The sequence below is a fragment of the Cupressus sempervirens genome, chromosome 6 (assembly GCF_028749045.1).
Source record: "Cupressus sempervirens isolate cs-2001-9-10 chromosome 6, ASM2874904v1, whole genome shotgun sequence".
In the NCBI taxonomy this organism is placed as follows: domain Eukaryota; kingdom Viridiplantae; phylum Streptophyta; class Pinopsida; order Cupressales; family Cupressaceae; genus Cupressus; species Cupressus sempervirens.
In genome coordinates this window covers 668,200,435-668,222,760 of record NC_143123.1, presented here as the reverse complement: position 1 = coordinate 668,222,760, position 22,326 = coordinate 668,200,435, and the positions used below count along the sequence as shown (strand labels likewise).

General features: G+C 37.5%; 1 protein-coding gene across 1 annotated transcript in view; it reads right to left on the bottom strand.

The window, feature by feature from the left end:
- LOC149553958 (DNAJ heat shock N-terminal domain-containing protein) overlaps window positions 1-22,326 on the bottom strand; it is a 193,998-nt gene that overhangs the window by 100,490 nt on the left and 71,182 nt on the right. The window contains exons 4-7 of the mRNA XM_089789292.1: window positions 15,893-15,970; window positions 15,651-15,753; window positions 14,705-14,793; window positions 12,666-12,777 (exon numbers count right to left, since the gene is read on the bottom strand). Of these exons, the coding sequence (XP_089645418.1) occupies window positions 12,666-12,777; window positions 14,705-14,793; window positions 15,651-15,753; window positions 15,893-15,970 (382 nt within the window). The remainder of the gene's footprint in view (window positions 1-12,665; window positions 12,778-14,704; window positions 14,794-15,650; window positions 15,754-15,892; window positions 15,971-22,326) is intronic.

The following is a 22,326-nucleotide window of genomic DNA, read 5'->3' as shown; positions in this document are numbered from 1 at the left end:
TTACCATTAATGTTATTCTCAGGACCATTGTTGTTGCCTTGGCCTCCATGGTTATTGTTTCCCCCATTGTTATTGTTTCCCTCATTGTTATTGTTTCTGTTGTTGGCATCACCTGGGTTAATATTGACACCCATCTGTCTAGCCATGAGCTACAACATCATGTCCATTCGCCTATTCTGCTCCTGCTGCATACGCTGCCCCTGCTCTAGTGTATCCAATAACTATCTGAACATTACCTCCCCCTGATCTGGACCGGCATTCCCGCCTCCGCCTAATCCTGTATTCCTGTCATCTCGATCACCCATATTGTTGTCCTGATCAAAGAATATCTCCTCTGTGTCTGTATGGCTAGATTCAATGTCCACCTGCACGGATGCACTAGACTGTTTGCTTTGCAAGTCTGAAATCCTATTTTGTCTTGCTCTAGTATTGCAGAAATTATAAGGCCCCTGTCGCATGCTCAAACATAAATGCTTAGCCTGTGTTTTTTTTTTTTTTTCTGATTTTAGTGTTTTGACATTTTGTCAAACACTTTTCCCTCTGTCCGGCTGTTCCAAATTCCCTATAAGACCTCCACAGGATGGCAGGACTTATAGCTCTGATACCACTATAATGGGCACCCCTGAATGTCCCAAAAAACTAAACCAAATTGCTGAAAGGAATTATGTCAAACAGTTTGTATTCAACTTCTTATTTCTCCGTTTAATGTTTTAAACCCCTTATAACTCCGGAAATCAAACGTTTATTTGTTTGTTGTGTTTTGTGCATGGAATTGGTATCATACAACATAAACAAGAAAAACTAAAATAATATGCAAAGTGAAAATGAACTGCTGCCAATAAAATGTTATTTTCAGAATTCATAAAACCAAATACATGGCAGATTTATCAACTCACTAATTACTTCAGCATTATTGACATAATACTCCAGCCCATGCTTTCAAACTTGCTGCTACAGTGCCGCATGAATAGTGTCGCGTGAATAGTGCCGCGTAAATAGTGTTGCGTGAACAGTGCCGCATGAACAATGTTGCTACAGTACTTTGTCGTTCAATCAGTCCACTACCTTCGTAATATCATTCCCTCAAAGCGGCATAAGCGTCGGACAAGTAGTGACGAAGCTATGAGCAAAATACCAAATCTGCCTGTAGCTGGAAATGCAACTAAACTGCCTAATAATGAAGCCAATAACAAAGAATTTCAAAGGCCAAACCCCAAGGGAATGACGTCTAGAATGTTACAAGAGAGGATAAACGTCCTCAAATGCCAAGAACGGAGCTGCAACTCACACACCAATTTCTTCTCATATTCAACCTGTCTAATGAAGCCACAAATGCTTCATTTTTTTCTATTTCCAAGGGTCCGCTCAACTCATATGGGCAATGTGGGATAAAAGATGTGTAATATATAAAACATATATTAAAATACCCCTTATGTCTCCCTTGGGTACACATCCCCATAAAATAAATATTAAAGTAACACTTTAATATTTTACAATTAAATTAGACATTACTTTAATAAAACTTCAGGCATTAAAATGTATTAGCAATCGGACTCTGAATAATGCGAGTGATAGCTCATCGGAAAGCTCTCACCGAGGAGTATCAAATCCAATCACCAAAATTGACCTGCACTGTGTCCTGTCGACTTACTAAAAATAGTAAGTATGCCTAAAACTGAGTAAATCAACTTCGTTTTGGCGCAAAGTGGAAATGACTAGGCCAAAACACTCCAGGATCCCATTAAACCCTTCGTTAGCCCTCAGAACCATGTAGAACAAGGCTAACGCACACATACTTGGTCAACTGCTAAAATGGGGACATTACAATAGCACTCATGTGTGGCACTAACTTAATTCTGTCGTAGGTAAATATTGTGTAGCCGACAAGATGTATGTCGTCAGTAGATATTGTGTAGCCGATGGGTCCCTTCGCGAAGGTTCTTGTTATGTAGCCGACGGGCCCTTCAGTAGTTGTCATGTAGCCGACAGACCCCTTCGGGAAGATTCTTTGGAAAGTATTTATACACCCTCTTGCGTCATTATAAACCCTTTGTATGTAAAGTCTTTGGCATATGCAAATAATACGAGGAGTTCTGCTGTTCTGATCCATTGTCTGTATGCGTTTATTCATTTACCCAGTACGGTAAACATTTGGCGCCATTGCCCGATGGCCCTGGTACACAAGCAGATGGATGAAGACTAAATGCCAAATCAGTTGAACAAAAATGAGAATACGCTGAAGGAAAAGGACAAAATATGCACTGCGCAAGAAAATTTAATTTTGGCACAACAGGCTGAATGTAAACGAAGATTTCAGCAAGTTACCGACGGACATAGAAGCACTGAAAAATTGTTGGAAGAGACTCGACAGCGGCTCGATTTGGTGGAAGAAGCCAGGGAGGAGTTTCTGAACCTGCATATGCCGAGGGAAGAGAATCCAGACGGAAGGGGATCGACTCACACGGCTCGGAGTGTTGAGGGAGCACGAGCGTGGAGTGAACTCTTCGTTCGAGATATACTTCCAGAACAGACAGCTTCGGTTGACGAAAATCCTTCTTCACCAAATAGCGCGATTGTCGAAAACAGCGCGGGTGTGCAGAAAAGTGCCAGTATTCAAAATAGCGCGGGTGTGCAAAACAACGCGGGAGTGCAGAACAGCACAGGTACACAACAAAACCCATGATATCCAGTAATAATGGCATGACCAAAAGAAAAGTTGCCTAAATTTGATGGTGATGGAGCCGCCGATCCAATTCGCCATTGTAAAACATGTGAAATGATCTGGAGCGCAAATGGCATGACAGATACGAACTAATGGACCTAACAGTTTTCGGCCACCCTATGGGGTGTTGCAATTGATTGGTTCACTGATACAGATCCCCGGAAGTTAAACAATTGAGATGACATTAAGGAGTTTATCGCAGAATTTCAACTCTTGCACGATGATAATGAGATTGTAGCAGAGATATTCAATACTAAGCAGGGGAAGAATGAAACAGTCGTAGTCTTTGTTAGGAAGTTGAAAAACTTCATCAATAAGATGGAGAATAAGCCAGCTGATGGGCTACAGAAAAGATGGTTCATTGAAGGCCTTCAACCGAAGCTACGAAAGAAGATGAAGATCGTGTTGCCATCGTCACACACTGAAGCGTACAATCAGGCAATGAACCTTGAGAGTGAGCAGAAGACAAAGAAGCAGAAGAAGAAGAGTAGCTCGTCCGATTCAGATGACAATGAACCTTCAGGAGAAGATAGCGGCGATGATGAAGGTAGTAGCAAGAAAGTCCGCACTCTTCAAAAGGACATGATTCAGATGATGAAAGATTTCAAGAACATGCAGAAGGAGACCAAGGGAAACGAGCTATGGTGCACCGAGTGCAAGAAAGAAGGCCATACAAAGGGATTCTGTTCGAAAGATCAATTTTGCGAGATTTGCTAGATCATGGGACATTCGATAAAGGAATTCCCTTTCGATTTGAAAACAAAAGGACCTCAGCAAGTGTTTCTGACCCAGGAGGCTTCCACATCAGGAGGGAACGGGAACAGGAACACCAGTACGGAAGGTGCCATATCGGGAGAGTACAGAAACAATCGGCGAGGACAAAACAACAACAGCAGCGGCAACAACAATAATGGCGGGAGGAGTCGAATTCAGTACGATGCGAATGGACGGCCGATCGTTCAATGCCACGCATGCAATTTCTGGGGCCATTTTTCCCAAGACTGTACAACGGCAAGCGGGCCAAAATTATTATGCAGATGGTGCGGACCCGACGATCACGAAGATGCCAAGTGCCCGAAGTCGGGAGTAAATTTGATCACCATCGAGACGGACGAGGAGGTTTTGGCCATCACACGGAAGCAAGCGAAGGTGTACCCCAACCCAACAAAAGAAAAGAAGAGACTGGAGGAAGCGCGAGCAAAAATCCAGAAAGAAATGCAAGCAGAGAAGGCACACCTAAAGGACACTACTGGTACCTCCGCATAGAACTACGCAGAACAGAACATTGTACGGAAAATACTACAAACCGAGGTACCCGTCAGGATAAATGATATGTTGCTTACTATGCCTCAACTTCGTATGGCACTCACAAATATAGCTCCAACTGTTAAGCTACCAGCAGAACAAGGAAAGGAAAAAGAAGGTGGCGCAAGTGCAGAAGATCTAATGCTATTAGCCCTCTCATCCGGACGCTATCCGGCAGTTGTTGAAATGGGAATTCTCAGGACTGTGTTGACGGACACGATTGTGGACGGAGGGTCTGGGGTCAATGTGTTACCAGAAGATACCTAGAAAAGATTGGGACAGTCGACATTATGGCCACCTACATTTCAGTTGCTAACGATCGATCAACAAGGAATCAAACTATTGGGAGTCCTGACAGCACAACCAGTAACGATTGGAACACAACCATTCTTGCTTGACTTCGTTGTGATCCCGCTGAAGAGGAGAGGATATGACACTATTCTGGGCCATGGATGGCTCGTGCAAGCGAAGGCCAAGCATGACTGGAAGAAAAATACATTATCACTGGAAAGAAAAGGGAGGAAATTCATTATTGATCTACACATGCAAATGGTAGGGGAAGAAGCTCTGTCATCAGATTTTGAAGAAGAGGATGAAGGGAGGCAGCGTATGGAATAGGATCAGGAGGGAGTCCTGCGGTTGGAAAGAGGTTCAACGGACGACGATCTAGATTCGGTGAACGGTCTTTACCACTAGCAGATAAAGGACTACGAACTCTTTCCGAGCTATAATATGTTAAGAGTGGACGAAGGTGAGAAAGAAGAGGAAAATGACTGTCTGAAGGAATACAGAGAAGCGAAAGAAGGAAAAGCGATTACGGCTGAAGCTAAGTGGAAGAACATACAGTACGAACCTAGAAAAAGGAAAGATCCCATCAGACGACTACGCAGAAAGAAAATGTTACGTCAAACCATGGATATAACAGAAAGGTGCCAGTAGCACAGAAGACACATCATATGGTCTGCACAGGAAACAAAGAGGAAGGGTTTAATAAAAGTTGCAGCAGTACGGAGTGGAGGTGTTATTGACGACAAGAAGGGGTAGCTGGCAGAGTCCATGGTATCGAGCTTTGGGAACAAACTAGGCGATATGGAAAACCGGAGGGAGAGATCATGTACCTTAAATAAACTTGATGAGCGACAATTGCAAGTACAATGGGCCACGGAGGTGACCCAGAATAGGTGCAAAGCATGGCATGATAGACACTTGAAATTGAACAAGTTCCAACCGGGACAGTTGGTGTTGAAGTATGACGGATGGAACGAGATCAAACCAGGCAAGTTTCAAGTGAAATGGGTCGGGTCGTACCAAATTCAGGAAGTGGGTGATAACGGAGCAATAAAACTATGGATGCTAGAAGGAAAGAAAGTGGCCGACGCAGTGAATAGGTCGAAGTTGAATGTCTACCATGAAAGAAATAACGCACCTTCGTAGATGAACAATTGAGAAAAGGACAACTAAAAATACTATATATATGTAAATATTGTACATATGTGAGATAAGTAAGGACAGATGAAAAATAAAAAATAAAATTAAAAGAGAGAAAGAGTCACCGTACAGTGACTTAAGTTGTGTTGGAGGGCACTGTACGGAAATTGCTAAGTATTGTATGGCGGATTTTAATATAAAAATTTGTAAAGCACCGTACGGCCAATTTGAAGGAGGAATATAGCGTACGGATTTGAAGAATATAGTGACTATTACCACCATACGGAATTGAGAATTGAGCCTCCAGTTTGCTATCATATGGACTTGATTAAGAAACTTTCTGATTGCAACCCGTATGGATTTAGAAGTTCCAGTTTGGCGTACAGATTTCAAAGTTTGAGTTCCAGTTTGGCATATGGATTTAGAAGTTCCCAGGTTGGCATACGGATTTGTAGAATAAAGTGCATGTACGGATTTGACGTATAAGGTACCTGATCACCACCGTACGGATTTTAGAAATTGGCTTCTCTAATTGGGGGCCGTATGACAGTTGGAGGTTTAACTTCATTTTTGCTACCGTACAGATTTTGAAGATCTTCTGTTAGGCTCGTACAAATTCTGCAGGAACTCCTTTGTTGGCCACCGTACAGATTTGGAAGGAGAAATTGTATATGAATTTGGAAGGTTGCTTCAATATGGATTTGGAGGAGAAGCTTCCTGTTTGCTGCCGTACAAGGTTGAAGATTTATGTGTGCTGCTGCACGGATTCAAGGAATAAATCCTCTGTGGGCACCGTACGGTCTTTTAAAAAGACCCCCATACCCGTACAGAGTAGGCAGCAATAATTTTTGTTATGTTGCTTATGCATTTTTCCTGTACTGTACGGCATTTGAGGAGTCTGAAGGAGATTGTCTTGGACGGTAACTTATTGAAGGAAGGTTTGGTACAGATTGTCGCCAAGGGTTGGATTTACAGAGTTCTAGAGAAATAGAGAGAGGAGCAAAAAAAAAATGACAGATTGAAACAGTTCGGAATGAGTAACGCACGATGCCAAAGGGAAGGGTAGACATAAGTAGTTGCCATAAAGAGTGTGGAATCAGATAAAAATGATAGAAATAGTGTGTTCCATGCAGTTTTCTGTGGGTTTCAAAGTGCTAATTTGGTCTTGGCGGCGAGGGGCACTGCCCTCGCCCCGCCTTGTACTGCCCCAAGGCCCCACGAGGGTGCTGCCCCTTGACTCCGTTGGGGGCGATGCCCCCTAGACCCCCCAGTCGTTGCGGTTATCAGTCGTGGGAAGTGTGACCAGTTGATGAGACCTGGAGCTACTGCGGGCATGGAGTGTTTGTGTACCAGAGGCACTTGGAGTAGGCGTTGGACGTGAGGCTGTCTTGGTGGATGCATAGAGAACTCGAGAGGAGTTGATCATCCAATTGGAGGCAGTACAATGACACTTGGCTTAGGGTACCCAGGAGTTGGAACTAGAGAAAGCAGCACAGGTGGCTATCAAGGTTAGCTAAGGAGACAGTATTGTGTGGTTTGGAGACCAGTTGGTGCAGGCACCAGACAAATGTGAGAGTGATGTGACAAAAGCAATTTTATCTTGTTGTACTTAGTCAGTTAATGAATTTTGTTTGTTAATTGTCTTGGATATTTTGTAATTGTCGTCCGAAGATGACTTTTTCTTTTGGGGGGGATGATGTCGTAGGTAAATATTGTGTAGCCAACAAGATGTATGTCGTCGATAGATATTGTGTAGCTGATGGGTCCCTTCGAGAAGGTTCTTGTTATGTAGTCGACAGGCCCTTTGGTAGTTGTCATGTAGCCAATAGACCCCTTTGGGAAAATTCTTCGGAAAGTATTTATACACCCTCTTGGCTCAGTGTAAATCATCTGTATGTAAAGTCTTTGGCATATGCAAATAATACAAGGAGTTTTGTTGTTCTTATCTATTTTTTTAGTATGCATTAACTTCTTTACCCAATACGGTAAACAAATTCTTTACCAACATTTGTCTAAATTGTTCACACTTCAATACAAAGTGGTCAAGTCATCATACATCTCCTCCAATTATGTCTTTTGTGTTGTTAGGATAAAATAGTCCTTCACTAAATCTAGATTGGTTCACTCCATCTTCGCTAATTTTTTGTTATGTTCAACCAATTGAAAAAAATGAATAGGAGATGCCACCTCCACAAATATCCAAAGATCAACCTTCAATAACATTTGCAATCTATGTTTCCAAGGCGTAAAGTTGGAAGCACCCTCTTGACAATCTCTAAGATAAAGATTTGTCATACTTGCAAGTCTAGGGGCATCCTAAAACCAAACAAATCAACCAAGAATAACTATAGCCAGCAATTTATCACAATTGTATAGGCATCCTATGATTCCTATCTTACAACCTCTCAAAAGTTCAAATTTATTCAATCACTAAAGCAAGGGCATCACATCTACTAAAATTTTTAAAACTCTCTCCTAGGTAGCAGCACCCTCCATACAGAGATCTAGAAGGGTTCATATTGCATCCTCTGTTAAAAATGTTGTCATTATTATAAGCTAGGGTTTTCGTTGCACCCAAAGATCAACATGCCAATGCTCGATACAACCACTACTTATAGAATCCACGGGAGGTGATTAAGCCATGTCACGAACCCCGCGAGTGATGTCAGCCCACTGCCAACAATCCCCCTCCCAGCGTCAATCATTGTAGCTTGCATCGATTCAAACCTGTGACCAAGCTCTGATACCACTTGTTACAAGCTAGGATTGTCGTTGCACCAAAAGACTGACTTGTCAATGCCCTATACAACCACTAAACTTATAGAATCCAAAGGAGGTGGTTAAGCCATGTTGCGAACCCCGTGAGGGGTGTTGGCCCACTACCAATAGTCATTGATATCAAAGGAGAAAGAAGTGTGATCAGTGTCAAAGAAAAATTCATCACAACCAAATGAAGTTGACCCAAGTCTAGAACAGAGCTATAATCATTAGAAATATTCATTTTATGCAAGTCAATTTTAATAAAATGCATCACCAAGGAACCCATGAGAGCAACATAGAATTAATATAAACATAGCAAAAATATTAACTTTAAGTATAACATTTATATGAGATCATGATAAAACATAAAAGAACATCACAATATCAAGACCACGTCCTCTTAGGTTACCCAACATCACTACTTAGCAATGCATTAACAAATTAACAATTCTAAACATAAAATGGAAAGATCATATTTATAATGCTAAACTCATAAATCCATATGAGACTAATCTATTACATAAAGATAATAATCAAATGCATGACTAGTCAACTCAATTATAATATTACATGTCAATGATCATCAATACATATCTATAGCATGTTTACAATCATTTATAATTGCATATTTTACATCATTTGATACAAATTACAACAATTATCATCTATCAAGAAACTTGTATGAAGGTACAATGAAGACACCAAAATGCTACATAGTTTATCCAAAAGCCAGAAAAACAATGAACCTTGATGGAAAAATATTTTCCACCCAACCACATAGAGCCCTAAGGCCCACTCCCACAAGCCAAGAGATAAAACAAGGCTCCAAACCATGCAACAAAGCACAATGAATTATACGAAAGCATAAGAATAACAAACATCATTTGGCATATGCCTAAATAATATAGATGACATATCACAAAGATACACATGAAATAACACAAGACGCCAAACTGCACCAGAAGTGAACTACAAGGATAGTCTAAGGGAATGTAGGAGAGTGTCATCACACAGCCCTCCACTATACTAGGTTATCCTAAATGTCTCTCTGAACCCTAGCCTCCAAGTGAGAGCTTATGAGGAACCGACAACTTTTCATGAGGACAAGGAAGTCAATTTGTCAAATCAGCACCCATGGATAGCTAAATCATTCCAACATATCCACAGTCCACACAGGGTAACTTATCGCAATGGGTGGGGAAACTTAATATTCTTGATTAATGTGTAACCCAGCCTAGTTCATTTTAATTATGATTTCACTTGATTAAAACTCTAGGATGAGTTACCCTAGACAAAGCATTTTAGACCCCGAGCTCCATTGCAAGCTACTCTCCTAGAAATGCTCCTAGAAAACCCTCTGCTATATTCCAAACCAGAACAAAAAAACAAAGAACGTAAACAATAATCATCAAGAAATCTCAAAGATTCAACAAATTCTAGCAAACCTCAAAAGAAGGATTTTGAGCATAATATACAAAATCATCAATAGGATCCACATTTGTCCAACCTCTATATGGACATCCAACAAAAATCATATATGTATGGAGATGAGAATCTGATAGAAAGCTCTCTAGGTTCCAAAACATATCCCAAAATCCAAATACAACATAACTCATGCATGTCCTTTTTGGATCCATTCCATTACATTAGATCTCCTTACACCATCAATTGCATGATTAGGCTCCAACAGAACCAACAAACCGTGAGGCAATAAAATTTCACAAAGTCCAAAAGAACCACATCATTTTCAACTTGACATTAAAAATGGTACCAATAGTACGAAAACATAATTAGGACCTTCATGTGACCTCAATTACACATTTTAGGGCAAAACAAACATACAGCAATAGAAATTCACATGAAAACATCAAACTGATATTAGAAATCAATGACCATGAGAACATACATTGAAGCATCAGTTAACAATATACAAAGCTCAAATATCAAAACACCTTGAGCCTCTACTATACACGGATTACACCCAACCTCAAACAACACTTCCTTCAGCAAATAAAGAATTAAGCCATGTCTATATAACTAAGCAAGTCAAACACATAATGAAAACCAAACCACCAATATATACAAGGATCCTAACTTCCAAAATATGCCCAAAAATAATACAAGACCAATATATAACATCATCCAAGATTAAGGACAATAAGATTGGCTACAAACACAAAACTAATGCGCAAATCATGACAAACCCCCATCAACTAAGTTGTCACTTCCTTACAAAAGAATGTAATAATGATAGTAATATTATTAAATTCATAATTCATACATGAGCAACTTTCTATAGATCTTGCACTAAAATTTTAATTATAAAATCAAATGCTACATTAATACAAGGGTCAAAGTTAGAAATGAAATCACAAACCCAAACTTGGCAACTTCCTTAAATTGATTTGTTTAAAAAATGGTTAAATGCAAAGAATAGCCATCAAGGGAGAGCTAAATATCCTCCACAAAATACATAATAAATCCAATCACTTCAATGAGAGAGAAGATGACATAATTATAGACTCTTCCAACCACATGGAACCCTGAGGTCCACTCCCCCAAGATAAGAAATAGCATAAGGCTCCACACCATGGAAGCAAGCATAATGAATCACAACACATGAATGCACAAGAAGACCAAACATCACATGACATAAGCCCAAATAATATATACAGCATATTACAAAGATACACAAGGGATACCACATAATACCACACTATACTAGAGGCGAACCACAGGGGTAACCGAATGGAATCCTAAGACATAGGAATCAAAACTACTATTGTGTTTGAATGGAGGCCGGCCCTACAAATAATTATTGGATTTTAATGAAGGCTGACCCCCTTCATTTTGTAGCACCATTTTGATCAATATTATTAATTTGTGGTAACTCAAATAAAAAGGCCGACCCTCCATGACCCCTTTCATGAAGCCTCTCTCCATGAAATGGCATTAAGGTATATAATTGGAATATGGTTTGTTAATGGGATAAACTGTGAAAAAATGTAATATCATTCAGTGGCATAGATTTCTTACCAGATCTAATAAAGGAAGCAAATTTTGTAAGGGGAAATGAAGATATAGAAAGTGCGGAGATAAGAGATGTGGTATTGAAGGAGGGAAAATAAAAAATGAGTCTACTTAAAAGTAGATTTCTGAGCATTTAGCAGCAGATTTATGGATGTACTGAAAATATGATAAGCAGATTTATGAAGGGAAGCATATGCAGATTTCAGAAGCAAAGTATATAAAATGATTGCATCCAATTTGTGAAGAGTGTACCATCGACAAGAAGATCCTTTTGAAGGCAAATCAAATGATTATTATACATTGAAGAGGCAACATTCAAGAAGACAAAATCTTGGTTTGTTTGGATGTCAGTGCTTCCTAAAGAAGAGACTGGTGTCTCTTGCTAAAATGGTGTTTAGCAATGGGGGTAGGATTCTCCAATACATTGGTGCCTACAAAATGTTAACGACAAGGATTGTTGTCTCCAATGGATTAGTGCTGACAAATTCTTTTGCAAGAAACATTTTATATTTATGACTAAATTTGGGCAGTATATCCCAGCAGACTTTTCATCCCGGTAATCTCCCAACAGGCTTTCCACATAATCTTGCGTCTCTCAATTGTTAAATCTTGTGTGAATGTTCTGATTATAGATATTAAGTTATAATAAGTGAAAGATTAACTTATAACAATTCACTACCCCACCCCCATCTCGATATAAGCTTGTCATAATTATCATCTACTGCCATATTAAATTTTCAAATCAAGGTAAGCAGATTATATATTAAGAAAACTAACCCCAGTGGCAGAATAGCCTTAGAAACTCCAACCAAAACAGCAGATCTGAGCACTCTAATCTACAAATAGACAATGCTGAGAATATGAACAGAAAATACTCACATATCTGAAAACTCAATACTACATCAATCTTCTATTAAAAATGAATGGTATTGCATTGCTATAGCTCAACACTCAAACATGTTCTCTCTATTTATTTCAGTGGTGTTCCCTAGGATGCTTCTATAGAACAAAAGCTGTAGGATTTACAATAAAAATCCACATCTCAATGTAGTGCCTAGGCAAAGACAAAAGTAGAGCTGAAATAACCTTGTTTTAGAATACACAGCCATTTCTCACAGAATTTAGAAACCAATCTGAATATAAAATAACCAACTATTGTCATGCTAAAAGATAAACAAAATGTGCCTGGCCAAAAATAACAGGAAAAGAGAAAAAATAAATCTGAATGCTACCATGAAATGAGTGTCCCTGCATAAGGTGAATGACGGCCAAGCAAAAGGCACATAAAACTAACATATAATGCATGTTTTATATTCATGAATATAATATTAGATGAAAAACAATTTAGAAATCATAATATGAAGCACATTAAGTAATTACAATTTTCATTAAAAATGAATCAGGGAAAACAAGTCCTCACTTTGCTCGGATCTTGCAAATCTTTGAAAGCCTGATTCAGTCTTGTGAAAGCCTGGTGTGCCTCAGGATGAGAGCACTTATCTGGATGTACAAGGAGAGAAAGCTTCCAATACCTATCACATGAGAGAAACATGTTCACAATGCAGTTCATGTTGAAGCTTTCAAATTTTTGAGATGTATTATTAAAGCAGAAAAGACATGAATGCAATATCATTTTCTGTAAAAGGCACACAATAAATATAAGGAAAAATCAATAGTTATTGATAAGACGAGTATCCATCACCTATATTCCATTGAAGGAATCAGATCATACTACAGAATATGAATTAAAATTCATCCCCCAGGCCTATAATGTTCATGATCAGTATTAATTCATGCCAACACGTGGTTTTGTGGCTTTGGCCATGCTAAAATGGTAGCCCAACACCTTCCGTCCCATTCAATATATATTATAAATCCATGATAGGTATTCAAAATAGTTCTTTCTCGAGAAAAATGATCTCTGTCACATCATGCAGTCATCAGTGAGCAGAAGAGGGTATTTCACCATTGAAAATCAACTGTAGACACAGAATCAGACAATGTCACAGAATGTCCACATTAAGAAGCATACCCAAGGTATCAGTATTAATACATACATCCAGTCATGTAATTTGGCCACATTACAAAGATATCCTGCCGTGCATGCATGCCATCAGTATAAGTACCTCCAAGAAATGTCCAAAATCAATATGTCTTGTGAAAAATGAGCTGTCACAATCTCTAAGTCAACAGTGAGCAGAAACGGATTTTCTGTGTCAATGACTCTAAAAAAGATATCAGACCACATCACTTCATATGTATGTTGAAAATCATTCCTAAAGCCTTTAAAGTTTATGATGAGTGTATATATATATATATATATATATATATATATCTTTTGGAGACAACAGAATCAGACAATGAATCAGACAATGTCACAGAATGTCCACATTAAGAAGCATACCCCAGGTATCAGTATTAATACATACATCCAGTCATGTAATTTGGCCACATTACAAAGATATCCTGCTGTGCATGCATGTCGCATGCCACCAGTATAAGTACCTCCAATAAATGTTCAAAACAATTATGTCTTGTGAACAATGACCTGTCACAATCTCTAAGTCAACAATGACCAGAAACGGATTTTCTGTGTCAATGACTCTAAAAAAGATATCAGACCACGTCACTTCATTTGTATGTTGAAAATCATTCCTAAAGCCTTTAAAGGCTATGATCAGTATATATATCTCTTTTGGAGACAACAAGCCATAGCCAAACAATTATGGAGAGCTTAAAAAACTGTCCTGGTCACAAAGGGGGGTGTAGCTCAATTTAGAGCAATCAAGCATGTACTTGAGAGATCTTAGGTTCAATTACTAGATGCTCCATGGATAATATCATAATAAAATAGTATCAAAGCCAAACTTGGAGCCACAAGCACCAAAGTGTGGCTCAAGCGAGGCTGTCAAAGATGAGCCACATCCACACTGTAATAAGGAACCTACTAAAAAACGGTAAACCTTAACCACTAAAAAGGCCAGCTGCTCATTTGTAAGGCAACCCCACATGTATATGGGATGCTCTTAATTCAAAAGTCCTAGCTATGTGGTAATACACCAAGGAGCATACACTGTTATAAGAAATCTCAAAACCAGTGAGTAAGGGCTTCATAATTCAAAATTCATCCTGTAGAATGTTCTTAACTTCCACTCACCATGCTATTAATATGACTTTAAAAATAAAAAAGCATTCATTTATTTCTCTCTTTATTTTTAATTTTCTGTGTTTTTTGGGTTCAAATCATTTTCCCAAGTTAATCCCAATAAATTGAAAACACCTTTTTCCTTTGGCTTTTGCTGAGAAATTCCTGAGAGAAAATTTTGCTTCTCTGATTCACACAGCAAAGGCTCAAGGTAAGGTAATCCTATATGCTTCGGTTTAACTTTTCTATTTAATTCATTATTTGAAGCTACACTAGATTCATCCAAAGAAAAAAATCAAAAAGAAAATTGTCACCTCTTCTTCAAGCTTTCCGCAGGCATGGTTCTGTTCAAGCCTAATATCTCATATGGGTTACTTGCATCCAAAGCGATGATCCTTGTCACCTGGTTAAAATGACTTCAATCAGGAAATATAGTATCCTAGCTCAGAAAATAAATTAAAAATGCCGACGACAAGGAATAGATCATATACAGTAATAAGATCATAGTAAAGTTATGCAAATTTTACAGAAAGCAGAAATTTAGGAGAATATATTATATGGTCCTATTAAGGTTTTTTTTTTTTTAAGCAAAAGTTTCATCTGGAAATTTTTAAAATAGAAATTATTAGTTAGCTAGAACATTGGAAGAATCTGTAGGGTAATTGGAAACCTAATTGAAGTGATTTGCATAAGGCTACTTGCATGATGAAGGATTTTAACTAAAGATGGCTTTTAAGTTTTTAACAGAACACACTGCCTTACAATTATTACTCTAATGGCAAGAAGCTAAGAACCATTTAAGCACACAAGCTAGGGACCCCAGAACTCAAACACAAACGAAAATTTGACTCACCTAGCAGAAAAAAGGAATAGGACATGAATTAATTTCATGACATTAAGATGGAAATGAAACAGAAGTGACTAAGAATCAACAAATTTCTCTACTATAACAAGATGCACTTTCTTTTACCATATCATAACATCAAATAAAGAATTCTGACAGTCATGCACATACCAAAAAGGAAGGTTACTTTCAATTTCCGCATACCACAAGTCAGTGCCAGCTAAGAATTTCAAATCTAGTATTTTATTCACCAGGAAACATGCTATTGTTATTCCCTTGTGAGAAAGAAGAATCAATGAGGTCTATTCAATCAAAGTGTTCTACACAAGACAACAATTTTGAATCTAATAATATATTGACTAAGTTATGAGTTACTCAGGTTGTCTTGTTGCAATCACTGACAAAACTAAACCTACCTCTTCAAAGCGCTCTGCATCATTTGCTGATTCTGCTTCAGCAACAGCAGATGGTGGAGGGGGGCCTATGAGGACACCCTTCTCCAGTTCCTCCTCAGCTTCCCTGAAAATTTTAAATAGGAGAGCTTCTTCAGTACAATGAAATCCTATTTCGTTGCTATGAGCTGTAGCATAACTATAAGATCTACTATATCATCATAACCTGATAATACAAAATAATTTAAAGATTTGCAAACAGAAACCTTAAAGCTGCTTCTGCCTCAGTTAATTTTGCAGCAGCTGCTAACATTTCTGCTGATGGCATGGTTGGACCAATCATCCTGGGAGAAAGTCCACAAAGCATAAAAAACAAATCATAAGAACAAGAAATCAGCACATCACATACAGAAATGTGATATTTGATATAATAATTCCTCATCTAAATTGGATCAATAAATATTAGTAAAATAAATTAAGTAGGCCATTATCTCAAAAAATATAAGTATGTAACTTGGAACACTTCCACAAACTACTTTACAATGAGTTGCAACAGGCACTTCATGGGTTTGGTGCTCTGTTACACCATCCACCCAGTATCACCCAATCTGGGTCCAGCTCAAATTGGATCCATAGTTGTGTCTGGTTCCCTTGAGGATTCAAGAAGGCTGCTGCCGTAGAGAGTTGAGTTCATCCAGGACAAACAAAGGAAGGATCGGGACAGATCCCAGTGCACCTGCAAAGAACTTTTCAAATTTTTGACAAGAAAATAGGGTTTTTATTCCGATTTTGTCAACAAGTTTTTATACAGTTTCCTAGCAAGCTTTTGATGGTTTTCAGCAAGAAATCATTGAGCTCTTAGCAAGTTTGAGCCCTTGCCTCACATTGGCATAGAAAATGTGTATTAAATACTCCAAACCATATGGCTTTTTGGCTATACAAGCACTGTTTTTTGCATCTTGAGAAATTATGAAAATAGTGTGCTGCCCCCAAAGATGACAAAGTTTTGAGATAAGGAGCTAGAGCAAACTGACTTGAATGCTTCCACTTTCCAACATAGTGTACTTGAGGAGTCTGAAAGTGAACGCACTTTTTTAGTGTACTGGTAATGGCACTGATTGCATTTCTTCAGTTCCTGCATCATCTAATGTCGATGCTGATGTTGATGGGTTTAAAAATTTCACAATACAAAAAATTGACAATTGAAGTTAATATTATTATTTTAATATTAACTTGTGTAGCATCGTAAATTGTATCTCTAAATTTTCACTCTGATTTGGGGCTCACTTTGATGTTTTTCCCTCATGTCCCTGATTTTTGACTAACTGAGCTTAATCAGTGGTCAAATCTGGAAGTTCAGCATAATACCATGCTCATTAACCTTCAACGCAGGCCAAAATGCTAGGATTATGGTGCCTGGCACTGTAGACCTCTTGGACTATCGCACCTAGCACCTAATCTAGCTATTCTGGCCCCATTTTGTGTTAGTTTATAGCTGCGATAGAAATCTTTCTCTGGGCGTTAATTCCATTATGATCACCTTCACCTGAAAAGGACATTTATGATAAATTGTAATATTAAATAAAGATGTGTCATTCAACATGCATTAAGGCATGGAAATTCGAAGAGTTGTTATTGTAATAAAGAGTTACGTTTTAAGAAATTGAAGAGACCTTCTATTGGAATGTAAAGAGTCACTCTTTAAGTTATATATATCGCATCAAGTGATAGGCATTGTACACTTGAATTTTATTATCAATAAAATGATCTTTTGTTGTGTGGCTGGGTTTTTCCCTCATTCTCGAAGGGCTTTCCCAAGGTATCTTCTAGTGTTTGCTTTAGTATTATGTTTCCCTTACTGTTTATCTATGTCTTTGGGTTTGGGTTATATCTAACATTGTATTAGAGCTAAGTTATTACAGCAATATAGAATTTTTGAGGATTGAGACTTTTTGTGTTTCTAGTGCATGCTTTTGTGTCATTATTTAAGATTTGTATTGTCCCTTTTAGCTGAGTTTACTCTCTTCTTGCATCAAATATTGAAACCCAACTTCAAATTGCTCGGATAGTCTATTATGCAATGATCCGTTTTTGTCTTTATGGAGGGAGTTTTCAGATCTGTCAGAATCAAGATAAAAAATTTCGTGATCAGTTTTTTTGTCATCATTTTGTTTAATGTGTATCGGGATTTTTAATATTATCCTTGTAACCACCTTCTTCTTTGATCTCGTGCGATGAATTTGGCATCCTATGTGTAATGCAAACAGCATGTGATTACATAGGAAAGAGTTTTTCGTTGCATGATTCTATCTGCAAGACTCTCTTCACTTGGAGTTATCCCTGGTCCCGTATGATCTGGTTTTATATGTTTTCAACCTAAGCTTCAGTCATTTGTCTGTATTGTACTTTGTTTTGTTGGCTTCTAGATATCGTCTGAGATTATCGCATTCATATCTCCGCTTTTATTCTTTCATTAAGTACCGTCATTCTTTTCTATGAATAGTTTGAGGATTGCCAAAACGATTCAATAGTTGATCCTCCCTATTCTCATGCAGTTTGCAATGTCGTTTGCTTGCACCCGAATTTGATGTGGTCTTCTCATCACTTGGCATGAAACTTTTCATTGACGATGGTTTCATCTTCTTCTTCTGACCATTTTTGTGGTATCTTTTATGTATGTTTGGGTGGCATGTTCTCTCATTTTTTTGGCATCTTCTGATTCCTATTTGAATCGCCTTCCTTTCTCATCAATGTTCCCTTTCATATGCTTTGTGGTATAGGATCGTTCTGTCATACTTGGCCAACTGTCATACTTGTTTGGCCACATTAAAATAAAAAAAGATCATGTAGATGTTTAACTAATAATGGAAAATTTGTATCGACAATTTAGCAAAGTATCACAGACTCAAAACAAGGCGTGAGGTATCTTTCTAGAGCAAGCATCATCAAAATTTCTATCTTAGAAGGCATACACCCAAAGAAACGATTTCTCTGAATATAGTAAAGGATCGGCAAAAGTCTCATGCAAGGCAGTCGGATGCATATCTGTTTTGGAGTCTGAAGCACGATGAAGAAGCTGCATGATCGAGTTTGTTTTTTCTCCACTATGGGAGCATTATTGTTTGACAACAATTAGTCTTTGTGGAGTATTGTGAGAAAAGAAAAGCATCGAGACTTCAATCTAGCGTGATATGCATGATTGTTCACATGTCCACTATGTATTGAGTCATATCTGGAAAATCTGTGCAGTATGTGATACAAATATCACAACCTAGAGTACGACGATTAGCAGAGTTGAAGTTGCCTACAAGTTTGTTCTTTTTCTTCATCATGAGCGTGTGCTTCCAATGTGGAGTATTGTGCCTGTTCATAAACATACTTTAGTCTATAATATTTAGCAGAAGTGTCTTCATGTTTTGAGTAGTGAATCCTGTTGGTTCCCAAAACCACAGATTGGAATCCTACGAGTCTTGCCAACTCGATGCTGGGATATCCAACCGGTTATGGCTGGGATATCCAACCGGTTATGGCCAACTTGACGGAGCTAAACAATGTGGTCTGAGTTCCTTGCACTTCTGGCTCTGCAAAACCAAGGCGAGTGTACCTAATCCTAGACAACAACCTTAAATCCAAGATGCTTAAAGGAGATTGGTTAGAACACAAATACAACGAAAGTTTTCCAAATGGCAAGAATTATGAAAAACCTCAAACTTGCAGATTGTGAATTAAGAATAATAAATGAATATATGAGAGTTTTTTAAATAAAAGTGATTATTACAGATGATTGCAACAAATGAATATATTAATTCTTCAAAGGAAAGATATGAAATAATTGTCGGCATATGGATTGTGAATTATGAAAAATATAAAGACTAGTGCCGAAGGGTGATAGAGTTAGTATTATAAGTTTAAAACATACAACTTTATAAAATTCTACGCACATAAATTATAAACAATTTAGTAATCAAGATGCAGTAGATCAAATATATGGACGCAATTTCAAAACAATCTGGAATGTGTTTTAACTCCTGTGGTTTGGAGACAAAACAAATATAGATTTAGATATAATTAAATATTTCTCAATATCTATGATGTTCAATTTTAAAATGTTATAATTAATCCTATCCACTTATAAATTATTTATAAAATTAAAAATAATAATTATAAAGGACGAAACTATATAATATTTTAACTCTAAAGCTTAATGCAAATAAAATAAATATTTCTTACTGATCATGCCAGAAATAAAATTGCATTGGAAATACTCTTTATGGATGATCCATCCAATTCAATTTGACTCCAGAATCGCATATAAATTTATTCAACAATCCACAATTCACAAGCTTTGCTCAATCATTCAGTCTTTTCCAAAAAAGGAATATAATATATCAAAGTGCATAAGACTTAGGTATGTAAAAATTTTATATGAATATGTATTGTATTGTTTGATTTTCATCATATATTTATAAATGATGAAAGGGTGCGAGGCCTTCTTCAAAACAATATGTCCACTCAAAACTAATACCTAATCCAACTCATATACAAATTTTACTAAGATACCATCGGAATATTGAATTGGTTAATTTGTGGGAGATAATATGATTAACCATGAATATATATCTTCTTCAAAACCATCCGTGTGTGTGCAGTATTTGAAAACTTTTACATCATGGGTGTCTCCTTCGCCATGTGCAATGTAGGAAATTTCTCTTTAGTGTACACACAGAACACATCTACATTCTTGTTTGCCTCCTGTGACATATGTGATTTTCTCAAAGTATCAGCCATCGAACGTCACTGTGCCTCTGCACTTGGCTTGTTTGTCACTCCAGGCTTTCTTCTGCTTTCCTTCTAATTTGTCATTCATCTGCGAAGACACTCCTCCCATGTCCGTACTCACACTTTGCCCACGGGTTTTACATACCTGCCACAAATATAGAGTGCTGTAAATAAAATATATAGATAATAATTGATAGGAAAAAATACCCAAAAATCCCCGTGGAAAACGCTAATGCTAAGGAGAACAAAAACGCTTCAATTAATGGCTCGCTTATTCATTTGCCATCTTTGCATGATGAAAAACATTCCTTCTGCGATTGGGAGACGAATCCAAGAGCTTGATTATATGGAGTCCATTTTCAAACTTTTGATGCCCAATAACATCTCAGGCAATCATCCTTAATACACATCATAGACTGATCGTTTGATGAATCAGATAACCATAGATTTTCATTGCTGGTTCAGGAAACATGATAAATTTCATTGAGTATCTACTGTTTGACGTCCATATTGTATTGCCCTTCATTTCAGACTGTGGTTGCAGTATCCTTTACTACCCTTGCCGAGTATCATTAGGATCAATTAGCGCTGTGCTATTAAGGTTATGTGTTCGCTGTAAGAAAACAATCTGTTCATGATCTTAGGTCTTTTGACAGTAATCATGCATAATGAATCATAGAACCTAAGCATCCTGTGCACATCAGACCATCTCTAATAAGTTCGCTGAACGCTTTCAAGCACTCCACTGTCATAATGAGACTTATATTCTTTGCTTTGATCTCAACATATATAATCATGTACTGTTCCTCTGTATAAGGCTGTGCATATTTCTTCTTTTTCATCATTGTTGTACTTGTATTTTCGTATGTATTCTGAATTGTGTTGTATCTTCTAATACCTGCGATAGACACAGAATCTTCTTCACACAATGCTTAGAAACATTTTTGGACTACTTAATATGAATTAATAACTTCTATTTTATGATGAATGTCTAATATGTTACTTACAGCAACCAATTCTCCAGGCACGGATTATAAATACTTGCACTTGTATGGCTTCAGCAGTGATAGAGTTACTATTTCTTATGTGGTTATATAATACTTATCTGCTGCTCTCAATAATATATCTGTGACTATATCCTTTAATAATTCTGCTAAACAATTTCATATACTCGACAGGGAGCCATGGGCTGGGATACTGATGCTCTTCAAATTATCCATGTGCCTCTTCCTTTGTATACATGACCCCGTATATGTCTGCCAGGAATGTGATTTGTAATTAAAATGCTAAATGTTTTGTCAGTCCAAACAAGCATTTGATTAGGACTTGGTCAGAAATCCTTGGGACAAGATATTTCCTTGAAGAGAACATATATTTCACCGACTGAGTAAATCATATCTCCAATATGCTTACATCTATATGCTGTAGAATATTTTACCATTTGCTGAGTGTATCCATGTATCACTATTACTGTGTAGACATTATGCAAGCTGCAGATGCTTTACTTACCTTTGCCAATAGTATTATTTCAATTTATATTCATAGTATTTCAACAAGTCTGGCAAATTGAAGGTAATTTCCACTTCATTCAAACAGTGAGTTTGGCTCCTCGTACTTTTAATATTGGTAATGGTTACCTTAGCAATCTTGTGTATGCTTATAAATCCTTTGATATCATCAATTTTCAACCTTATGTCACTAATGGAGACCTAATTTTTAGGCTCCATCAAATCTGATCATGTTTTATTGCAATAGAGACTTCACATACTCCGGATGATTATGTGTGTTTAACCAGTATTAAAAGGAGATAAATTCTTATGAAGTTGCAAAAGCATGGACTGCTGCTGGTATTAAAATAGAGATAAGTACTCTATATTTTATATAGTTGGTAATAGTGTTTTCTTTTAGTATTCATTTCCTT